Raw genomic sequence first — 18587 nt, 5'->3', positions numbered from 1 at the left:
TACCTAATCACACACATCATTTAAAGGTGGAAAAATAATAGACATTAAATATCAAACAGCAAATTAATGCTTTACCATTCAGTACATGAAAACATGGGTTTTCCTCCCAAAAATATTTTTGTATTCTTTACTCTAATCAACAGAGAAAAATATCTTGGAAATTAACCAGGACTCTTACTAATTAAGAATGTAAACCTACCTTCATATATCTGTGTCTCTCAGAACGAATCCGTTTAATCAAGTCTCGTACTCTCTGGGAAGTAGGATTGTCAAGATCCATCAGTCGACACTTGAAAGAAAAAAAATGCAAACTGCAGCATGTACAAGCTTTGCTGGTGTGTCACTCAACCAAAAAAGGTAAGAGCACATTAAAGGAAAGACTGACTAACAATAATGTATACTTAAGTCTGAGCTGCCTAATTCTACAAAGCTATTTTTATTTTCAGAGCTTTTTTTCCATAAAGGTGTAAACAATAAAGCCAAGCATATTCAAGGACCACATCTTAAATTGGAAGCACATACATTTTCTGAAAGTACCATATAAACTCAGCTAGTGTGTTGGTAGCAGATATATTTAATGATGGATTGGTATAATTTTCTATCCAAGTGAATGGCCTTCAAGTGAGGGTGCTTTCTGTCTGTTGTTCTAGTGATGTCTAGCACTGGGGAATCATGCTACAGACATGTATTTTTCTATTTTTCAGTAGCAGCATTCATAATCGATGGCAGATTGTTATCATTTGTATAAACTTACAAGCCTTTCAATCCAAGATGCTTTCTGTCAAATCTGGTAAAAGTCTGATTTGAAGTTTTCAAGAAGTTAAATAATGTTCTGTTTTTACTAAGCAGCAATTATATTTGATGGCAAATCATCTTCATCTATATAAATTTGAAAGCCAGAATGCTTCCCATAAAATCTGGTCAATTTCTGCTGACCTACTTCTGACAAGAAGTTATTAAATTGTTATTTTTTTTTGGTAACTGTGATTTATGGTACGGGATCATATGTATAAATTTGAAAGCCATCTATGCCAAGATGCTCTTTGTTGTCTTCTAGTCAAATTCTGTTAAGCAGATATTTAGAAGACATCATTACAAAAATTGTTTTATAGTAATGGCAGCCGTATCTGCTGGCATGTACTTAAGTCATCCAGGCAAGGATACCTTGTGTCAAATTTGATAAAATTCTGATCAGCAGTTTTTGAGAGTCCTTCAATGGTTTAACTATTTTGAGTAACAATGGTCAAGGACGCTCACTATCATCTGAACAAACATAAAATACCTTTAAACCAGGATGTTGATTCTTCAGATTTGGTCAAATTTAATTACATGGTTTGGAGAATTAGTTGCTTAAAGGTTTTCTAATTTTAGGCAGCAGCCTTATTTGATAATGTGTTAAATATCCATAAGACAAATCTGAAAGACCTTGATGCTGGAACACTGCATGTAAAATCATGAGCAAAATGGTCCAGCAGGTTGTTTTTAAAGGCTGTAAATGCCATAAGTTCACTTGATCTTATGGTTAGACCAGTAAAAAATAATATGACAATGACAGTATTCCTATCAAGTGGAAAAGGTGCTAGTCATGATTATCTTACCTTATCTATGTCAATCTGGGCCGCACTCTGAACACCAAAGACTTCTTTGACCCAGGCAGGATCCACATTATGTCCAATCCACATGAACATTGATATGCCGTTTTCTGCAACCCAATAAGAACATGGTCATTGAAAAAAGGTAAAAAAGTAATACTGTATGTACTGAAACTTTTGTAATTGTTTGATTGTTTTTTGCTTTTTTTGCAAGTCTTCTACTCAATCTCTAACCTAGTCATGATTTTGCAGTTATGTAATATTTGATAAATTCTACATGCATAATTTTTAAGAAATGTTACATGACAAATCTTGAGTTCCAACTGGTTAAAAACAGAAATTCATTTTTGCCATGAGCAGACATTTAAAAGTTACTTCCCTTGTATGGATCATAGTTGAGATATGTATAGCTTGAAAATTTTGTTGAAGAGCACCAAAATGTACAAAGCAAGCAAACGACTAACCTGCAATGTTCCTGGTGAGGTCATGAAAATTACTAAATCTGTTACTGCTATCTACCTAAGAACTGATCTCCTTAGTGCTGCTTGGTGGTTATAGTACCCTTGCCTTTGATTTTGGCATTATATCCCAACAGACAACACTATAGGAGAAACGTTTATATGTATGAACACAATAACTGGATATTACTACATTTCTGAGGCTGACATTCCAGTCACATCATGAATGCTGTATATAATGAAATCAGCAAAGTTGCTAGAATATATTTTAACAGGACTTCCAGATAATTACCAACAAACAAATATATATATATATAAAACATTAAATTATAATTTAATATATCTGCTTTGTATTTCTGAATGGCATTCATTTAAAGAAAACAAGCACATTTAATTGACAATACTTCATAAATCAAACTCATGACAAGATGGTTTTCTGCTCATAATTTATTAATTTAAATAAAAATTTTAAAGTAGGATAATACAAGTGCCAGAAAATAATTTGATTACAACTCAGACTCAAAAACAGAAGCCCAAAAGTGCTGAACCCTTCATTTTATACCAATTATAGAACTTTTCTGCTGTTAAACGAGGAACTTTTGTGCAGAAGTTTTTCTTTTTTAAACTTCCATCGATGATGGTGTAATGCATATTGATCTTCACTGAATCTATCATTACAAGTTTATCTTGCTTTTATGTATAGGAAACCACACAAGACATGGGCCTGCATGTCAAGTCCATGAAGCATTGTTGAAAAAAATGACCTTGACCCCAATGTCAAAAGGTTTAGTGAACATGTTGCAGAATGAATTGTTTTAGAGTCATAATGATTCAACACAAGTATGAACAAATCCATCAGTTTTAGAAAATAAATGCAATGAAAAAATATTAACGAACTCCAAAATACAAATTATTCTATGACTGACCTTAACCCCAATGTCAAAAGGACTGACTGACCTTAACCCCAAAGTCAACAGGACAAACGTGTCACAGAATGAATTATCTTAACATAATAATGATTCATTCGAAGCATGAACAAATTACAAAAGGGTTTCAGAAATATCAACAAATAAATAAGAATCCCTAGAAAGGATTGATACTCTCTACATGGTGAAATCATTTTCAAGGAATTCAAGGTGAGACCATTTCTTTCGGTAAACTGTTGAAACCATCTCTGATATTCTTAAGCAATAAAAAGATTTTCACATTAGCTGCTGTAGATGTCTGATAGACACCATTTTCATTTTGGACCAACAAGACACCATAAAATGTCTTCTGGTGGAAACCCTTTGCTGATATAACTTTCCATTTTTGGGAAGTAACAATAACATAACTTTCAAGATGGCTGCCATGGCATCCATGTTTGATATCTGATTGGCACCAATTCCATTTAGATCAACCAGACAACAGAAAAAGTCTTATGAAAGCACAATACAAATATGACTAGCCATCTAGGAGTAGTCATAACAAGATTTTCAATATGACCATTGTGGCACACATATTTAAAATCAAATCAGCACCATTTTCATTTGCACACAACTATAGACGATAAAAAGTCTTTGAGTGAAAAACTAATGATGATATGATCATTCATATTGGATGTCTGAGCAGTGCCATTTGGATTTTAGGACCAACTAGAAATCCATAAGAAGTCATTTAGTGAAATCCCCATGCTATGATCACCCATTCTGGTGGAGTAGCATAACATGATTTTCATGAGCCCTGTTGTGATGTTATTATCTATCCCTGAGTGGCATCATTTTCATTTAAGACCAACTAGATAATGGGATGAATGTGTGTGTAAAGTTTTATAACAATCTTCCATTAGTTTAGTAGAAGTCGTATTATCAAATGGACAACAGATCATCCTTTCGGTGCAAGTGAGCATGTCTGAGAAGGACTCGTCTTAGCTGTGTAATGATTTATATGAAGTATGAACAAAATCCTTCAAGGAGTTTAGGAAATAAAAGCCAACCTTCACACAAGTTTTTCTGTGCTCGTGATGACAATATCCATTGGGTGAACTGTCTTAGCATCGAAATATTCATGCCAAACATGATGAGAAATCTTCCAGGAAATATAAAATATGTGAATAGTAGCTTCCAATTAATATCCTACCATAGCTTAGTACAATCTGACATGGAAGATGACACATGTCCCATCCTTTCAACTTTATGGGATACAGGCAACTGAATCATTACCAAATATCCAAAAATTACAGTGTCCGTAACAAAATACAGAAAATATATCCAACTGATTAAAGTCTATGGTTGATTGTTTACAACCAATTCCCAACACTACTAAAACTCACCCAGAAGATACACTCCATCCTCCTGAAGTCTTTCTGAAGAGCACCGTATAGCTGCTGGGAAATCCACTGAATGTGGATCAAGATTATGCTAAAAACAAAAGATAACAAAGTATAACAGTGACTTTTAAAAAAAAAAACATTTTTTTATTTAGTATAATCATCCATCTTCAAATTGTTGAATTACTGCTTTATACAGCCTAATATATGATGAGTTTTTCACTGAAAACAGTTTGTTTAGCAATCAGAATTTCCTGTCATTTTTAGCAATCAGAATTATCTGTCATTTCTAACAGCACCAGACTGCAGCAGAACAAGAATACACTGCACAGTGAACCCTCCTTTACTGGAATGATCTGACAGCCAAATAAAGATTTCCTCTACATTTCTGTGTATCTGTGTAATCTGTATTAATTGATATTCCATGTAGAAGGGATGGCAACAAAAGCATCTGAATAAGTATGATTTCACTGCACTGGCTTCAAATATAACATCACTCAAATATATTCAACCACTCAAAATCCACACATTTTAACCTACAATATATACTGTTTCAATAATACACTTTATATGATGTGCTAACTTATAATTAAGAATCATTTCACTTCAGTATATATCATTGGAATCTACAGATATTTTCTGTATCTAATAATTATTACCGTCAATATTTGAACTCCACACAAAGACACATTATTTTAACCAAAAGTATAAAAGAACAATATAAATTTGCTATTTTTGTGAAGCCCACCTTTTATAAAGCTAGAAAGAACAAACCTTGAAAATTGAGCTTGATCAACAAAAAATTAACATTGACCATAGTCTGGTGTGGATTGACAAGCACCCAGACATAAAAATGGACACCAAGGCGATTGTTAGTGCAAGCTTTTGCCAAGGCAGACTGATAAAAAAGATGATTTTAAAATTAAAATTCCAACTGTACTATATTCTAAATTTGACAACAGTATACTGCTGTGTGTGTGTGTGTTCTGGATTTTTAATGTAGCTTTAACAATTTTTCAGTCATATCGCTACGATGTCTGCAGTGTGAAAGTTTATAGTGATGTCTAGCACTGAGGCATCATGCCAAAGACATGAAGCATGATGTCCCACCCAGTCACATTATCCTGACACCAGGCCATCCAGTCCTAACACTAACCTCTTAATGCTGAGCGCCAAGCAAGGCAGCTGTTAGTACCATTTTTAAAAGTCTTTGGTATGACTCGGCCAGGGATTGAACCCACGACCTCCCGCATCTGAGGTGGACACTCTAACCACTAGGCCACTGAAACAGTGTGTATACTGCTGTATCATGCTGACAGTTTCATAACTACGAATCTACCATAGTTACTTCATTATAAGTCAGGTCAAACTGTAAACAAAGATTTTGACCTGCCATAGCTTAACGTGCCTGCAGATCAGGGTCTATGCTGTTTATTCTCCTGATTACATGCACAGACCCAGACATACCAGCACATTATGTGACAGCTATCTGAGTCAGCATTCTTTGTAATTATGGAAACAGACTCGGAAGATATGTATCACCTATACTTGCTTTTAAGTAGAGTGAAACTGCAAACAACAAAGATCCTGATCGGCTGTAGCATAATACACCTGCAGATCATGATTTATGTTTGTTTATTCTACTGATTACGCCTTACAAGATAACTGATTACGCCTTACAAGATACATAGACCCTGAAGTGGCAGTACATTATGCGATGGCAGATCTGGGTCTCTGCAGTTTGCAGATAGATTCTTTCTTACTAGCAAGTGCATAAGGTAAAATGAATATCTTCATCTTTATCTCACTGAAATGCCATCAATAGATTAATATAAAGGCCTTCCATTCCTATGTGATATTTTCAAATGAAAAGGTCTGAAGACAATAATTCTCTGTGTGCGTTATAAAGGATGGTTGGCTACTTACGATTGGTAATAATCGTGGATAGAAAAATACACAGCTGCTCTTGACATCCATCGAACTGATCATATGCATTAAATAGCTGCGATCATCAGTTGAAATATCTGTACCTGGAATAAATGCAAAAGAAATTGTTATTTATATGATACTGTCATGCCATAATGGACATCAGATAGCAGCATTTTCATTTAGGACCAACAAGAAAGCACAAGTAGTCTTGTGATAACCCCTTGTTGATATGACCATAAATTCAGGAGTAGTGATAAGATTTCCAAGATGGCTGCAATGGAAACCATAGTCAACATTAGATCAGCACCATTATCATTTAGTACAGACTGGACAGGAGTAGTGACAACATGATTTCCAAGATGGCTGCAATGTTGTAGATATATTGGATTTCCTAGCAGCACCATTTTCATTAAGGACCAACTCATCCACAGGATGAACATGTGTGAAAAGTTTCAAGGCAATTCTCTAAGTAGTTTAGGAGGAGTAGCAACAACTAACTTGTGCAAATGAACAGATGGACAGCAGATGGCGGACAAAAAACCATCCCATAAGCTCTTCTGGTCTGTGACAAGTAGAGCTAAGAAAATGCCATCCTTGGATCCTACGTATACTTAAATGGATGACTGACACAAAGTTAGATATTTTTTAATTTTTTGTTTCCTAATATCAGAACAAAGATTATTTGGCACCTTTAAAGAAATTGCTTTGAAAATAGAGAAAATCTTATCTAGGAATCAAATGGAATTACACACTGAACAGCAGTCTGCCACTTGGAGTTGACTCAAACAGCATCACACCCCAACAGAAACTTCTATTTTACAAGTATCATGAAAAAAAAGGTCATGCAACTAAATATATTTTCTCCATCATATTATAATTGCACTGCCAGTATGAAGGGCAAATAATTGTGTTAGAATGTGGCTACTGCAAAATCATAATTCCTCCTATATAATATTTTGTTTGTACTGACCTCCCTGTATTCCATCATTTTTAATGACACAGTTGGCATAGAGGGGCAAAAGCTTCATGCATTCTGGCAGGATCAGCTGGCCTGCCGAGGACGGACTTGCACAGTTCTTTCTGTAACATGCCAGGATCTCAGCTGTCTGGTTCATGATATGCTCACGTGTGTCCTTTGGAGTCTTGTTCAATACATTCCTAATTGCTGCAACAGAATAAATGGAGAAAGTTAAGAAACATATTTCATTTTTTTTTTAATTCAGTTAAGTGGAACATATTTAAAAAAGAACTTAAGCTCTTCAACTTGTCCTAAATAGCAAAACTTTTAATATTTCAGATCAAAGGACTAAATAATCTATGACTCTGTGACAAAATTTTTAACTTGGTTTCACTATATATGGGTTCCAGTGTATATATATTTTTATTCTCAATATATTTATATTGTATTAAGAACAAACTGTTCATGCATGCTTATCTGCCATATTACTTCAAAAGAAGAAAGAATGTATCTGATGAATTGACACTGTTCTAATATGTAAAAATAAAATTCAAGCAGCCCCCTTGAAAAACTTGAAATTACCCTATTTCATTAAAAAAATCAACACATCTGTTGTACTTCCAACAAAGGTTACCTGTAATTAAGGTGCTGATAACTAGTAGGTTACATTCCTAACTACAGTAAAGTCTTATTAAACTTTACCAACAACATTATAGAACTGCAAACCTACAGTGTGGTACCATATTTTGCAGATTTCATAATTATTAAAAACTACAGAACCATCCCTCTCCCCAATCCTTGAGTTTAAGTAAAAAAATGCTATTTTTGTGCAATATCCAAGTGAATAACAGTAATATGACTGGTTTATAAATGGATCAGTTTTTCAGTAATGTGACATTATTCTCATCATGGTATCATATCAATGCTTGATATAAAAGGAGTCAAATGGAAAATTTGAAAATGTACTTGGCTTGGATTTAGAGGGCATCAAAACAGGAAGATTATAGCCTTCATGTGTGTGTGTGTGTGTTTTGGATTTTTTAACGTGGTGCAAAAAACAAAATCAGTCATACTGCAACAATGTCTGCAGGGTGACAGTTTATACTGATGTCTAGCACTGGGTATCATGATGCAGACTTGTAGTTTGGTTGTTAAGACAGCTTAGATCTACAACTAGTCTGAACATGCCATTAGCCTTGGGAACTAACAAATAGGGGTGACGTAGCATTGTGAAAGTTTTCTACCACCCATTTTGTAAGGAGAGTGTTGATTTGCTGCAGCAGATTGTCTACCTTATTTGGGTGTCTATACAAAAGGGAACCTTCAGCAGCATGGAAGGGTCAAGAAATGTGATTTGGTGACCTACGAAAAGGACGCAAAACCCACATACATATTGAAAGGACAAGTTCCTTCCATTATTAATGCTTAAAAGGGTGAAGTCCTTCCCACAAGTGGATGTTGAAAAAGGGTAGCACAATCATGAAATCTTGTTCCAGTTGCACTGGATTCTGATAACAGAACTGGGCCTGGAAGTGTAATGACCAGCTGCTGGATACTATGTCCATCTCAAGTCTGGGTCTGGGTAAGCCCAGAAAACAGACTATCATGCCAAGTTCTTGTGGTACAGAGTGTAGTTTGAGACTGCTGAAGCTGGGATGAACAAGATGTTGGACTGGGGTGACACCTGGTGCCAAGATCATGTTATAGAGGGATTGATCACCAATTGTTAACTATTGCTAAACCATATGAGAAAATGGCCTTATGCAGCATTATTGGCAATACTGATAGTGTTTGCATCTTTATGGGTGTGTTTCTTGGTTTTCTTGCCAGCCCAATCTAACTGTTTAGCAATAACGAACATCCGTCTCCCTTCCTACCAGCGTAAATAAATACTGTAAGTATGGTCCAAATGACACCCGAAGCAGCTAATACATGCTAAGTGATTATGTTTGGCCTGCTAAAATTTCTAACAGACACCAAACTGGACACCTTTACCTTAATTAGACAAATAAATCAACAGCACAAAACAGGTTTAAATAAGTCAAATGTTACAATAAGACTACAGTAAAATGGACATTATGAACTAGAATGATGTTTGAGAAAATCAGACCTCGCTACCAGGAATAAATTGTCATTTAACTGATATAACTTGTACCAAATGAATCGTATATAGTATTAGTAAGAAAGCAGGAAAATAAAATTGTGCTGATTAGCTTACCATACAAACAAAATCATCAGGCAACTGACATTATAATGTTCAACAATGATGATATAGCATGATTCCGTAAGAAAATGTATGGAATATACTTCCCTGTGATGAGAAAGCACTGACAGATCATTCAAACTGGTTAAAAAAACTAAAAATGCAAAGTCACTGCTGTAAGAGCATGCTGATCTGGTACAAGCCGAAGTAAGCAACTGACACTTGACAGGAGTTAGCCTTCCTTCCAAGGCAAGACCACTCTCATCCAATATTAGTTCCAACCAGTAATTATTTTAAATAGCATTTTACTACTAAAACAATGCAAAGACATAGCTAACACCTTTATTCACTTGGGAGGGTTGAATTTATGAAGCAGTTGATGTTCATTTAAATTATTAAGACTTGGTTATTTATCTAAAGACAAAAAAATGAATTTCATGATTTCTACTAAGGTGGGTTTAACATTAAAATGATGAACTTGTTCACAGAGCTTGAATGTCCTAACAGCCCTTGGCCCCAACTGTACACAAGAAACCAATTTAACACAATACCTACCCAGATGCATCAACCTAAGGACTGTAATGTGTATGTGCCTTCCACACTGAGAAATATAAATGACTTCCATTACAATTTGACTTACCAAATTTGGCCATATAATTTATGAGGGTATCCAGCTCACAGCTGCGGAATAGATCAGCCAACTGGACACAGCAGTTGAGAGACAGGTTGTGAACCCTTAACCTCCTCTGGCCAGTGATACTTGTGTATAATACTGCAACCTACCATAAAAAGATTTGAAGAATCTCAAGATAATGGTTTAAAATGAACAGACATAGAATTTTTAAAATAGAAACATTAGTCAACAATTGTCAGAATATTATTTTGAATAAAGTGATAGTGGCCAAACAAGATTCTTCTGTATTTAGTGTGGACACAATGGTTTAGCTAAATTAGAAATGACAATGTTAAGAAAAGCAAGCAACATCTTTCAGTTTTGCTCTATGTAAACAGGTTTTTATGTCAAAAAACATTCAAAAACTGTCAATTTACAACAAGAAAATTGTGCCAAGGAAATTATTTATTGCAGTGAAAATGTCTTTTGTTAGTACTGATCTGACTTTTTGTGTTTAGATGTCTTTATCAAATGTTTCTGTGAACATGTGGTGTATTTTTGCCTAACGGGAAGACAAGTTTTTGAAGCTGAGGTGAATGCTAAACAAAGAAAAAAATTAGACCTAATAAACAAATGAAAATTTGATCAACTTGTACTGATATAACATTTTGTTTACGGCCAATGTGGATATGTGAGAAAGCTTGCCAGTAGCTTCTCGAGGGTCGGTGGTTCTTTCCGGGCATTTCCCGGGTTCTTCCTCCACCATTAATACTGGCTGCCATGTACAGCCCCTCGTGTGCTGAAAAATGGCATTAAACCCTAAAACAACAACATTTTGTTTAAATTAACAAGTACTATCAAATGAACAGAAGATAACCAGTAAGAAAACAGAAAAATGAAAATGAACCTCCACTTGCTTGTATCTGTATCATACATTAAATGTAAATAGATACTGGTGGGATATGTCAGACCTCCACTTGCTTGTATCTGTATCATACATTAAATGTAAACAGATACTGGAGGGATATTTCAGACCTCCACCTGCTTGTATCTGTATCATATATTAAATGTAAACAGATACTGGAGGGATATGTCAGACCTCCACCTGCTTGTATCTACATCGTATATTAAATGTAAACAGATACTGGAGGGATATGTCAGACCTCCACCTGCTTGTATCTGTATCATATATTATATGTAAATAGATACTGGTGGGATATGTCAGACCTCCACTTGCTTGTATCTGTATCATACATTATATGTAAACAGACAAGGGAGGGATATGTCAGACCTCCACTTGCTTGTATCTGTATCATATATTAAATGTAAATAGATACGGGTGGGATATGTCAGACCTCCACTTGCTTGTATCTGTATCATACATTAAATGCAAATAGATACTGGAGGGATATGTCAGACCTTCACTTGCTTGTATCTGTATCATATATTAAATGTAAAAAGATAATGGAGGGATATGTCAGACCTCCACCTGCTTGTATCTGTATCATATATTAAATGTAAATAGATAATGGAGGGATATGTCAGACCTCCACCTGCTTGTATCAGTATCATACATTAAATGTAAATAGGTACTGCAGGGATATGTAAGACCTCCTCTTGCTTGTATCTGTATCATATATTAAATGTGAATATATACTGGAGGGATATGTCAGACCTTAACTTGCTTGTATCTGTATCATATATTAAATGTAAATAGATACTGGTGGGATATGTCAGACCTCCACTTGCTTGTATCTGTATCATACATTAAATGTAAATAGGTACTGCAGGGATATGTCAGACCTCCTCTTGCTTGTATTATCATATATTAAATGTAAATATATACTGGAGGGATATGTCAGACCTCCAACTGAGGTCTGAAGTTTCACCTGATTCTCAAAACTTGTTCAGAATGCAATCAAAGCTCAATCTTTAAGTCCGAAAACTACATTTTTCAGCTGTTCATAATGAAAGTCAGAATCAATAAACTTCAACTCTGGCTCCCCAAAAAGTATAATGCATTTGGATTATGAAATATTCTTTTACATCTGATTGAGGGGTTGGGGTTGAGCCAGACCATGTGCTTCTTGCTACAAAGGTATCAAGAATACTGGCACTACTATCCTCCAATGCAAGACCACATCACACTCACATCCAAAGCACAGAGAGCATATCCAATGGGATGAATTGTTTGTACAAATAGCACTATTTCTTTTTTCTGGTCTTAAAAGAACACAAATTCTGTGGTAAAAATGGTGCTTCATACAAGTCAACTGGCTTCTATTCACAAGAATAAAATGATAAGAGAATTGCAAACGGAAAATTATATGCCAACCCCATGTTTAATAATCCTCTATGCAGATAACCAAAATATTCGTGCAAAAACAATATTTTTTTCTTTCAGCCAGTGACTATGACATTTTACATTTTGACCCTAAAATCAAAAGTCTTCTTCCAAACTACAAGATCAAGCCATCTACAAAATTTGCCAGAGATATGTAATCTAGAACTGATGGGAACCACTTTTTATTCTTTCAGTCATTGATTTTGACCTATGGCCTTTAGACTCAAATAACAATAGAGTTCTTGCATCAACTACAAGCAATCTAGAAAGTTTAGTAACCAAAGACACCAATTTCCTTCTTTCATTCAGAAACCTTGATCTTGAAGCTTTTTGAGCACGAAATTAATTGGGTGTTTGCTTATCTCAGGTGCAAGCCATCCAAAGTTTGACAACTGTAGATGGTGGACAAATAGAAACTAAACTGGTAACAAACAGATGGATGGATAGATGGAAACCATCAAAAAATATAATACATTTCTCCTTATGGCAGACATACAAGATGCATTATTTTAGTGTAAGATACTGTGATTTTTATTTTTTTTAAACGGCCTCTCTTGAAAAAGGCCTTATAACACATACCTGTATAAAGGCTCCATCACTTTCATTCAGTTTGTCATCATGTTTAATCTCCATTGTAACTGCCTGGTAACAATCTATTGCACATAACTCCACATCAGTTGTATTGGACATGTAGAAGTTTCCAAAGAAATCAACTGGTCGAATACCTGTTAAACAATTCAAGATTGCATTGAAATATGAGTGAAAACAACAAATATGTATCAAGTTATTTGACAAATCTGACAAAAACACTGACAACTCAGACTTATAAATACTTTATTATTAAGGACAGAAAAGTACAATTTATTTTAGTAAACTGCTTCTCCAAGAATATTTACCAAATCATTATTAATATTAGAAAAGTAAGTTCTTCTACCTACAAACCCAGCAATCCTGGAAAGACCAAAATGTTGTCCTTTCCACTTGTATATTGTAACAGACAATCTTAAGCATTACCTCCCTTTACTACCACTAGCTAGTTTATTCAATGTTTAGGAGTTTAAATTGGAGATAAAGAAACAATAATGCTCACATTTGTGAGGAGGTGTTGGAGGGTTTGATAGCAATGTGCAAAATCACTCTAATCTCCTGTGTGGAATCTTTATGCGGTGTATCCAATCTGTGAAAATTTGGAATTGATGAAGTGTATTACCTACTTCAACCACGACACCAGGGCTCAAGGGGTTATATCCTATTATATAACTTAATCAGAAGAAAAAGATGTTAGGACACATGGCTCTTCTCTGAGCATTTCAAATAATATTCAAGAGCACAGAAGCAGCCTTTTATCACTGCTCCTCTTGTTTTGATGGAGGAGAAGCAAATAACTTTTTAATTCCCCACTGACAGCAACTGTTCTTGGGTATGAAATCCTATTGTGACATTGCAATGATGGAAACTGGAGATAATTCAAGTCCAATGAATGCACATACAGCTCACTCATCCTGCATGCTGAGGCAGCACTATCAAAAAGCATGTCTTGGATTGCAGTATAACTGACATTCTCACTAAAGGCTCAAGCCAAGTCTAAACCCATGAAGATTGCACTAAGGAAACAAAGTGAGTTATTTAGGCCTATTCAGGTCAAAATTGGCCAGCACGTCTGATAGGTCCTTGTCATGGTCTATTTTAGCTCTATCATGTCTGAATGTGCCAGAAATTATTCAGTACTAATAGTAACAGGTTCTGACCTTTTCTCCTAAAACAGCCAGAGAAAAGGTTTGCCAGCTGAAAGATCAAGTCATTAAGATCGGCACTTAATTAGGTTCTTGCAGAAACACTCATAGGCATAGCTGTTACAGTAGATAAACATATTTCATGTTTGAATATATGGGTGCATTGCATTTATGATGAGTAGTACACTTAAACCAAAGTAAAAGATATAACTAAAACACAAATTTCATTCCATAAAACATTTAATTGGTATTTATTTATTAAAGTGCTACCTCCAGTAGGTGTTAGGGACAATTTCATTGATCGAAATTTCATTTCATATTTTTATTTATGGTGTACTAAGAATGTTATTTGGAAAGAATATTTAACAAAATATGATCACAGATCGGATACACCACATAAAGATTCCACACAGGAGATTAGAGTGATTTTGCACATTGCTATCAAACCCTCCAACACCTCCTCACAAATGTGAGCATTACTGTTTCTTTATCTCCAATTTAAACTCCTAATTATATGACTTCTTATTAAAAGCTGAGAATTCATAATGTTGATTCAAATTTCCAGGTTATATATATATTGTTTTCAACAACAACAAAACAAGCAATATTATATATCAAGATATCAGTTACCAATTTTGATCACAATTTTTTTCAGGTTCAACAAAAGTAGGGGGTCAAGTTTTTGGCACTTTCTTGTTGAAAAAAATTGGGATCCATGCCTGACCCTGCGTTATAAGTGGGTTTACAAGTTATTAAGGTGCAAGTTATTGAGGGAGTGGTGTATTAAAAAAAGCTTGTTCCAGGGCATAAATTGACAAAAAGAATTTGTTTAACAACCATTCATGTCAAGCTCTGATGTGTAAAAGTTGCCTACATGGAGAAAGAGAGCACTACAAGACCTCTACCAGCAGCGCAACTTGTGTCACAGCAAACAGTTCAAGAAAAATTATATACTGTGAAGAGTACATTTTTATATGCGTGACTTTAAACTAATTTGCATTCATGCATATCACTGCTCACATGCATGCCTTGCAGCATTGCTGTGAATGGTGAGGCACCACTGGCACATCCCCTAATATACTCAGAACAGAAGAAACTTTTGGGTCAAAGCTCAACATGCTGAAATCCAACAATTTCGAATTTTGTCTTTCTATCTCACACCTTCAAATTTTTCCATAGGATAGAAGATCAAGTCCCATCTAAACTACAAACATGACATGGTGCTGTTCATTCTAGTGTGATCGTCCTCTGCCACCCTGAACCTTTGTCATTTTGAGCATTTAGTTGTAAGTGTTTTGATTAGATAATACAAAAGCTAGCTAATAACAACTGTACAATTTCAACAAATGAACAGCACCTGTTATAACACAAATATGTAATATTCAACTGTTTGCAGTAAAACTACAACCTGGAAATGTGGTACCAATACCATGTATGACTATCCACGTTAGAAAAAAGTGATAAAAAATGAAAAACTATTCACTAAAAATCACCAATAAGGTTACCAGACCTTTGCAGAAATGTTAAAACACACAATATAACACATCTATTGAAGGATGAATCAAAATAAAGATCTTGAATGATTTGAAATGGCAATGCTGGATAATGATGACTGTACCAGAGCAAAAGTTCAAATGTTGCCACCACGTGGTGGTAAGGGGAGATAACTGATTGATATTCAACCCTTGGCAATATAATATAAAGATCGGAAAGACAAAAACAAAATATCTTTATTTAATTACTATATTTGTGAGATAACATTAGTTTATTTCCTATGATCAGGAAATATATTCAGTGAAAAATGCAGCATTTAGAATACAGCTAAGCCTTCTTGCATAAAAATATAATTTTTTTTTACAGAAAACCGTTTCCATTATAGCTGCCTTAGCACAAAAGAAACACAACTCAAATTGCTTTTCCTACAATAAAATGATATGACATCCCTACAGCTAGCTGCATACTCCAACTAAGTTATACTGATCATACAGACAATAAAATGTCAGAGCATGACAATGATTTCAAACTGGGATGTTACATGCACCATGATGCATTTTTTGGTACATTTTTAGTGATGTGGTACACCTCAGAAAGTACGACATAAAATACCAACCTGTACTTGTTCTGATTCGCATTATGGCATCAAATGCTCTCTGCCCCTTGACATCTTGCTTCAAGTCCTCAATAAATCTATCCCCATCTATGTCACACTGTAACAAAGAGGAAAAAAGTCAATAAATTTAATAGCTTTATTGTTATTATTTTGTCATAGACTTTGCAGTTTCTATTAATAGACCAACAAAATTTCCTGAAATAACTTCTACTCGCTTAAAATTGTTACAGTATATAATTTGGTCCATTTCAGTCCAGTGTCTTATATTTTCCTTTTACAGTGACATAGCCATATAAATGTTGCAAATTCATTTATTTTTATCTTTGTCAAAGTCATCTTTTGACAATGTCATAAACTACTTGAGCAGTTTTATTTTATTACAGTCTAATAATAATCACATAAATCAAACAGCTCCCTTACAAACTTTGACATCAACTTTCAACTAGTTCAAGCTAATCTTTTCCCACAATACATTGTCCCCAAAGAAAGTGTTGTATGAACAACTGCTAAAGTTTAGAGTGTTCTATGGTAACATATCTGCTTGTAAATTTACACAAAAATAATGCAACCTCCCATTATGGTCACCTTCCTACAACAATCACCTCCCAGATCTAACTGCTGATTTTGTAAATTCTCGTTTCCCACTAACATTTTACCTCAGCCACATCCATTAGGCAATCCAGTCAGTACCATACCATAGATAGGTTGAGAAGATAGGTTGCAATGTAATTATTAAAAAGCTAATCAAAACATCAAGCATGGCTCTTCCAGTAACTTAATCACTGCAATTACAATGAAAACCTCAAACTGGCACAGTTGACCTTACCTGAAAATAGCTATATTTATACATGTTCCCTCCTGTAAGGCGACATATTTCAGCAATGGTGGCCACATCTACATAGGAGTTGGGGAATAGGAAAATATCAACACTGCATGCAGCAGACACACAATCCTGGCCTAGTTTGGTGTAAAAATTGGTCTGTGGAGACAATATGGTCTGAAAAAAAAAACAGTGAAGACAAAATAATACATAAACCTCCAAAAAGACTGAAGGCAAAAATGAAATCTACAGTGCTGAACAACTTCTCAGGTAATTTAGTGTATGAACATTCTAGCATCTCAGTGAACTCTTTAAACGATTTCTTCAAGTAACTGATGGAAAGTGCTGCATGCTGACTTTCAATCAGGACATGCCTATCTTTGAATCAGTTCTGGCCCCCATTTCTAAGCAAGAAACTTGTGTACAAGCTCTAAACTCTAAACTGTGAGTGACATGTAAATTTATGTCACTCAAATTTAGCATGCTTGGGTACTGATGGACAATTTTGGTCACCAATGTATCTGAGCATTTTTTTGTGAAATGTCAAAGATTACACAATAAAACCTAAAAAAAACCAAAAAACTTGAAAGGGACTCTGGCTAGTGCAAAAACAGATATCTACTCCACATTACGTACTATCAGTCACATTTCGCTGGATCCATAAAAATTGGTCAGTACAATTGTTTAAAAACACAGCCATAATGACGGCAGATACGAGCATGAAAGAAAATATTATACAAGTACACTGTTCAGTTATAAGATAACAATAATTATTATTAAGAATGTTTGTGAACTAAACAACAAAGGTAAGAACCACATAAAAAGAATGTTTTTAATTTAGATTGCACTTTCACTGTAAGACTTGGTTAGTTAATTAAAAATTTAATTGAAAAGTTCATCTTCCTTAAGCTGAAACAATGTCTTGTAAAATTTGAAATCATTTTATTTTCCATTACCCATCCCAAGAACTCTAAAGATATATATAATTTGCCTTGATATGGTGTCTATGTTTTAGTGGCAGTAATAAAAATCTTTTTAAAAAAAAATATTATAATGGGAAGAAAAAAAATGGGAGTGAGAGAGGAGGCAGGGAAACTGGACAAAATGGAGTGGAGAAACCCAACCTGGGTACAACAGACCCAAAGCCACCTGTATACACACAAACACACACACACAAGAAGAATACAAAAAGAAGCAACTTTTGCAGTACACATAGCAACTTTTTTCTTAAGCAATTGTCAATAAAAGAATAGCCACTGTACAGCTAATGTTTCTTTATTATTTGGTTCATGCATGCAGGACTGTAACAGCCAGACTGCAAGCACTATTTAAAACAATGAAAGAATTTATTCAAGTCACAACCTGGTCTACAAGATAGAAAACTAACATAATGCAGTGGAAGACCTGACCTAGTGATAACCTGACATCTTCAGATTCAGTGCTAAAATTGTCAAGATCATGAGAGGCCTCATACCCAGCGATGAAATAGATTCTAACCATATTATGACCTGTAATTTTG

The 18587-nt window shown here is 34.8% G+C and overlaps 1 protein-coding gene across 2 annotated transcripts in view; it reads right to left on the bottom strand.

Moving 5' to 3' along the window:
* LOC149803652 (protein transport protein Sec24C-like) overlaps nt 1-18587 on the bottom strand; it is a 52476-nt gene that overhangs the window by 2375 nt on the left and 31514 nt on the right. For both annotated transcript variants that reach the window (XM_089953408.1, XM_089953407.1), the window contains exons 16-24: nt 17075-17245; nt 16249-16345; nt 12985-13130; nt 10089-10227; nt 7258-7452; nt 6285-6388; nt 4362-4449; nt 1599-1702; nt 200-289 (exon numbers count right to left, since the gene is read on the bottom strand). In XM_089953408.1, the coding sequence (XP_089809534.1) occupies nt 200-289; nt 1599-1702; nt 4362-4449; nt 6285-6388; nt 7258-7452; nt 10089-10227; nt 12985-13130; nt 16249-16345; nt 17075-17245 (1134 nt within the window). The remainder of the gene's footprint in view (nt 1-199; nt 290-1598; nt 1703-4361; nt 4450-6284; nt 6389-7257; nt 7453-10088; nt 10228-12984; nt 13131-16248; nt 16346-17074; nt 17246-18587) is intronic.

The sequence above is a fragment of the Sinohyriopsis cumingii genome, chromosome 3 (genome assembly GCF_028554795.1).
Source record: "Sinohyriopsis cumingii isolate HCF-2022 chromosome 3, ASM2855479v2, whole genome shotgun sequence".
NCBI classification, from domain to species: domain Eukaryota; kingdom Metazoa; phylum Mollusca; class Bivalvia; order Unionida; family Unionidae; genus Sinohyriopsis; species Sinohyriopsis cumingii.
The sequence above is the reverse complement of the archived record's forward strand: the minus strand, read 5'-3'. Positions and strand labels throughout refer to the sequence as shown.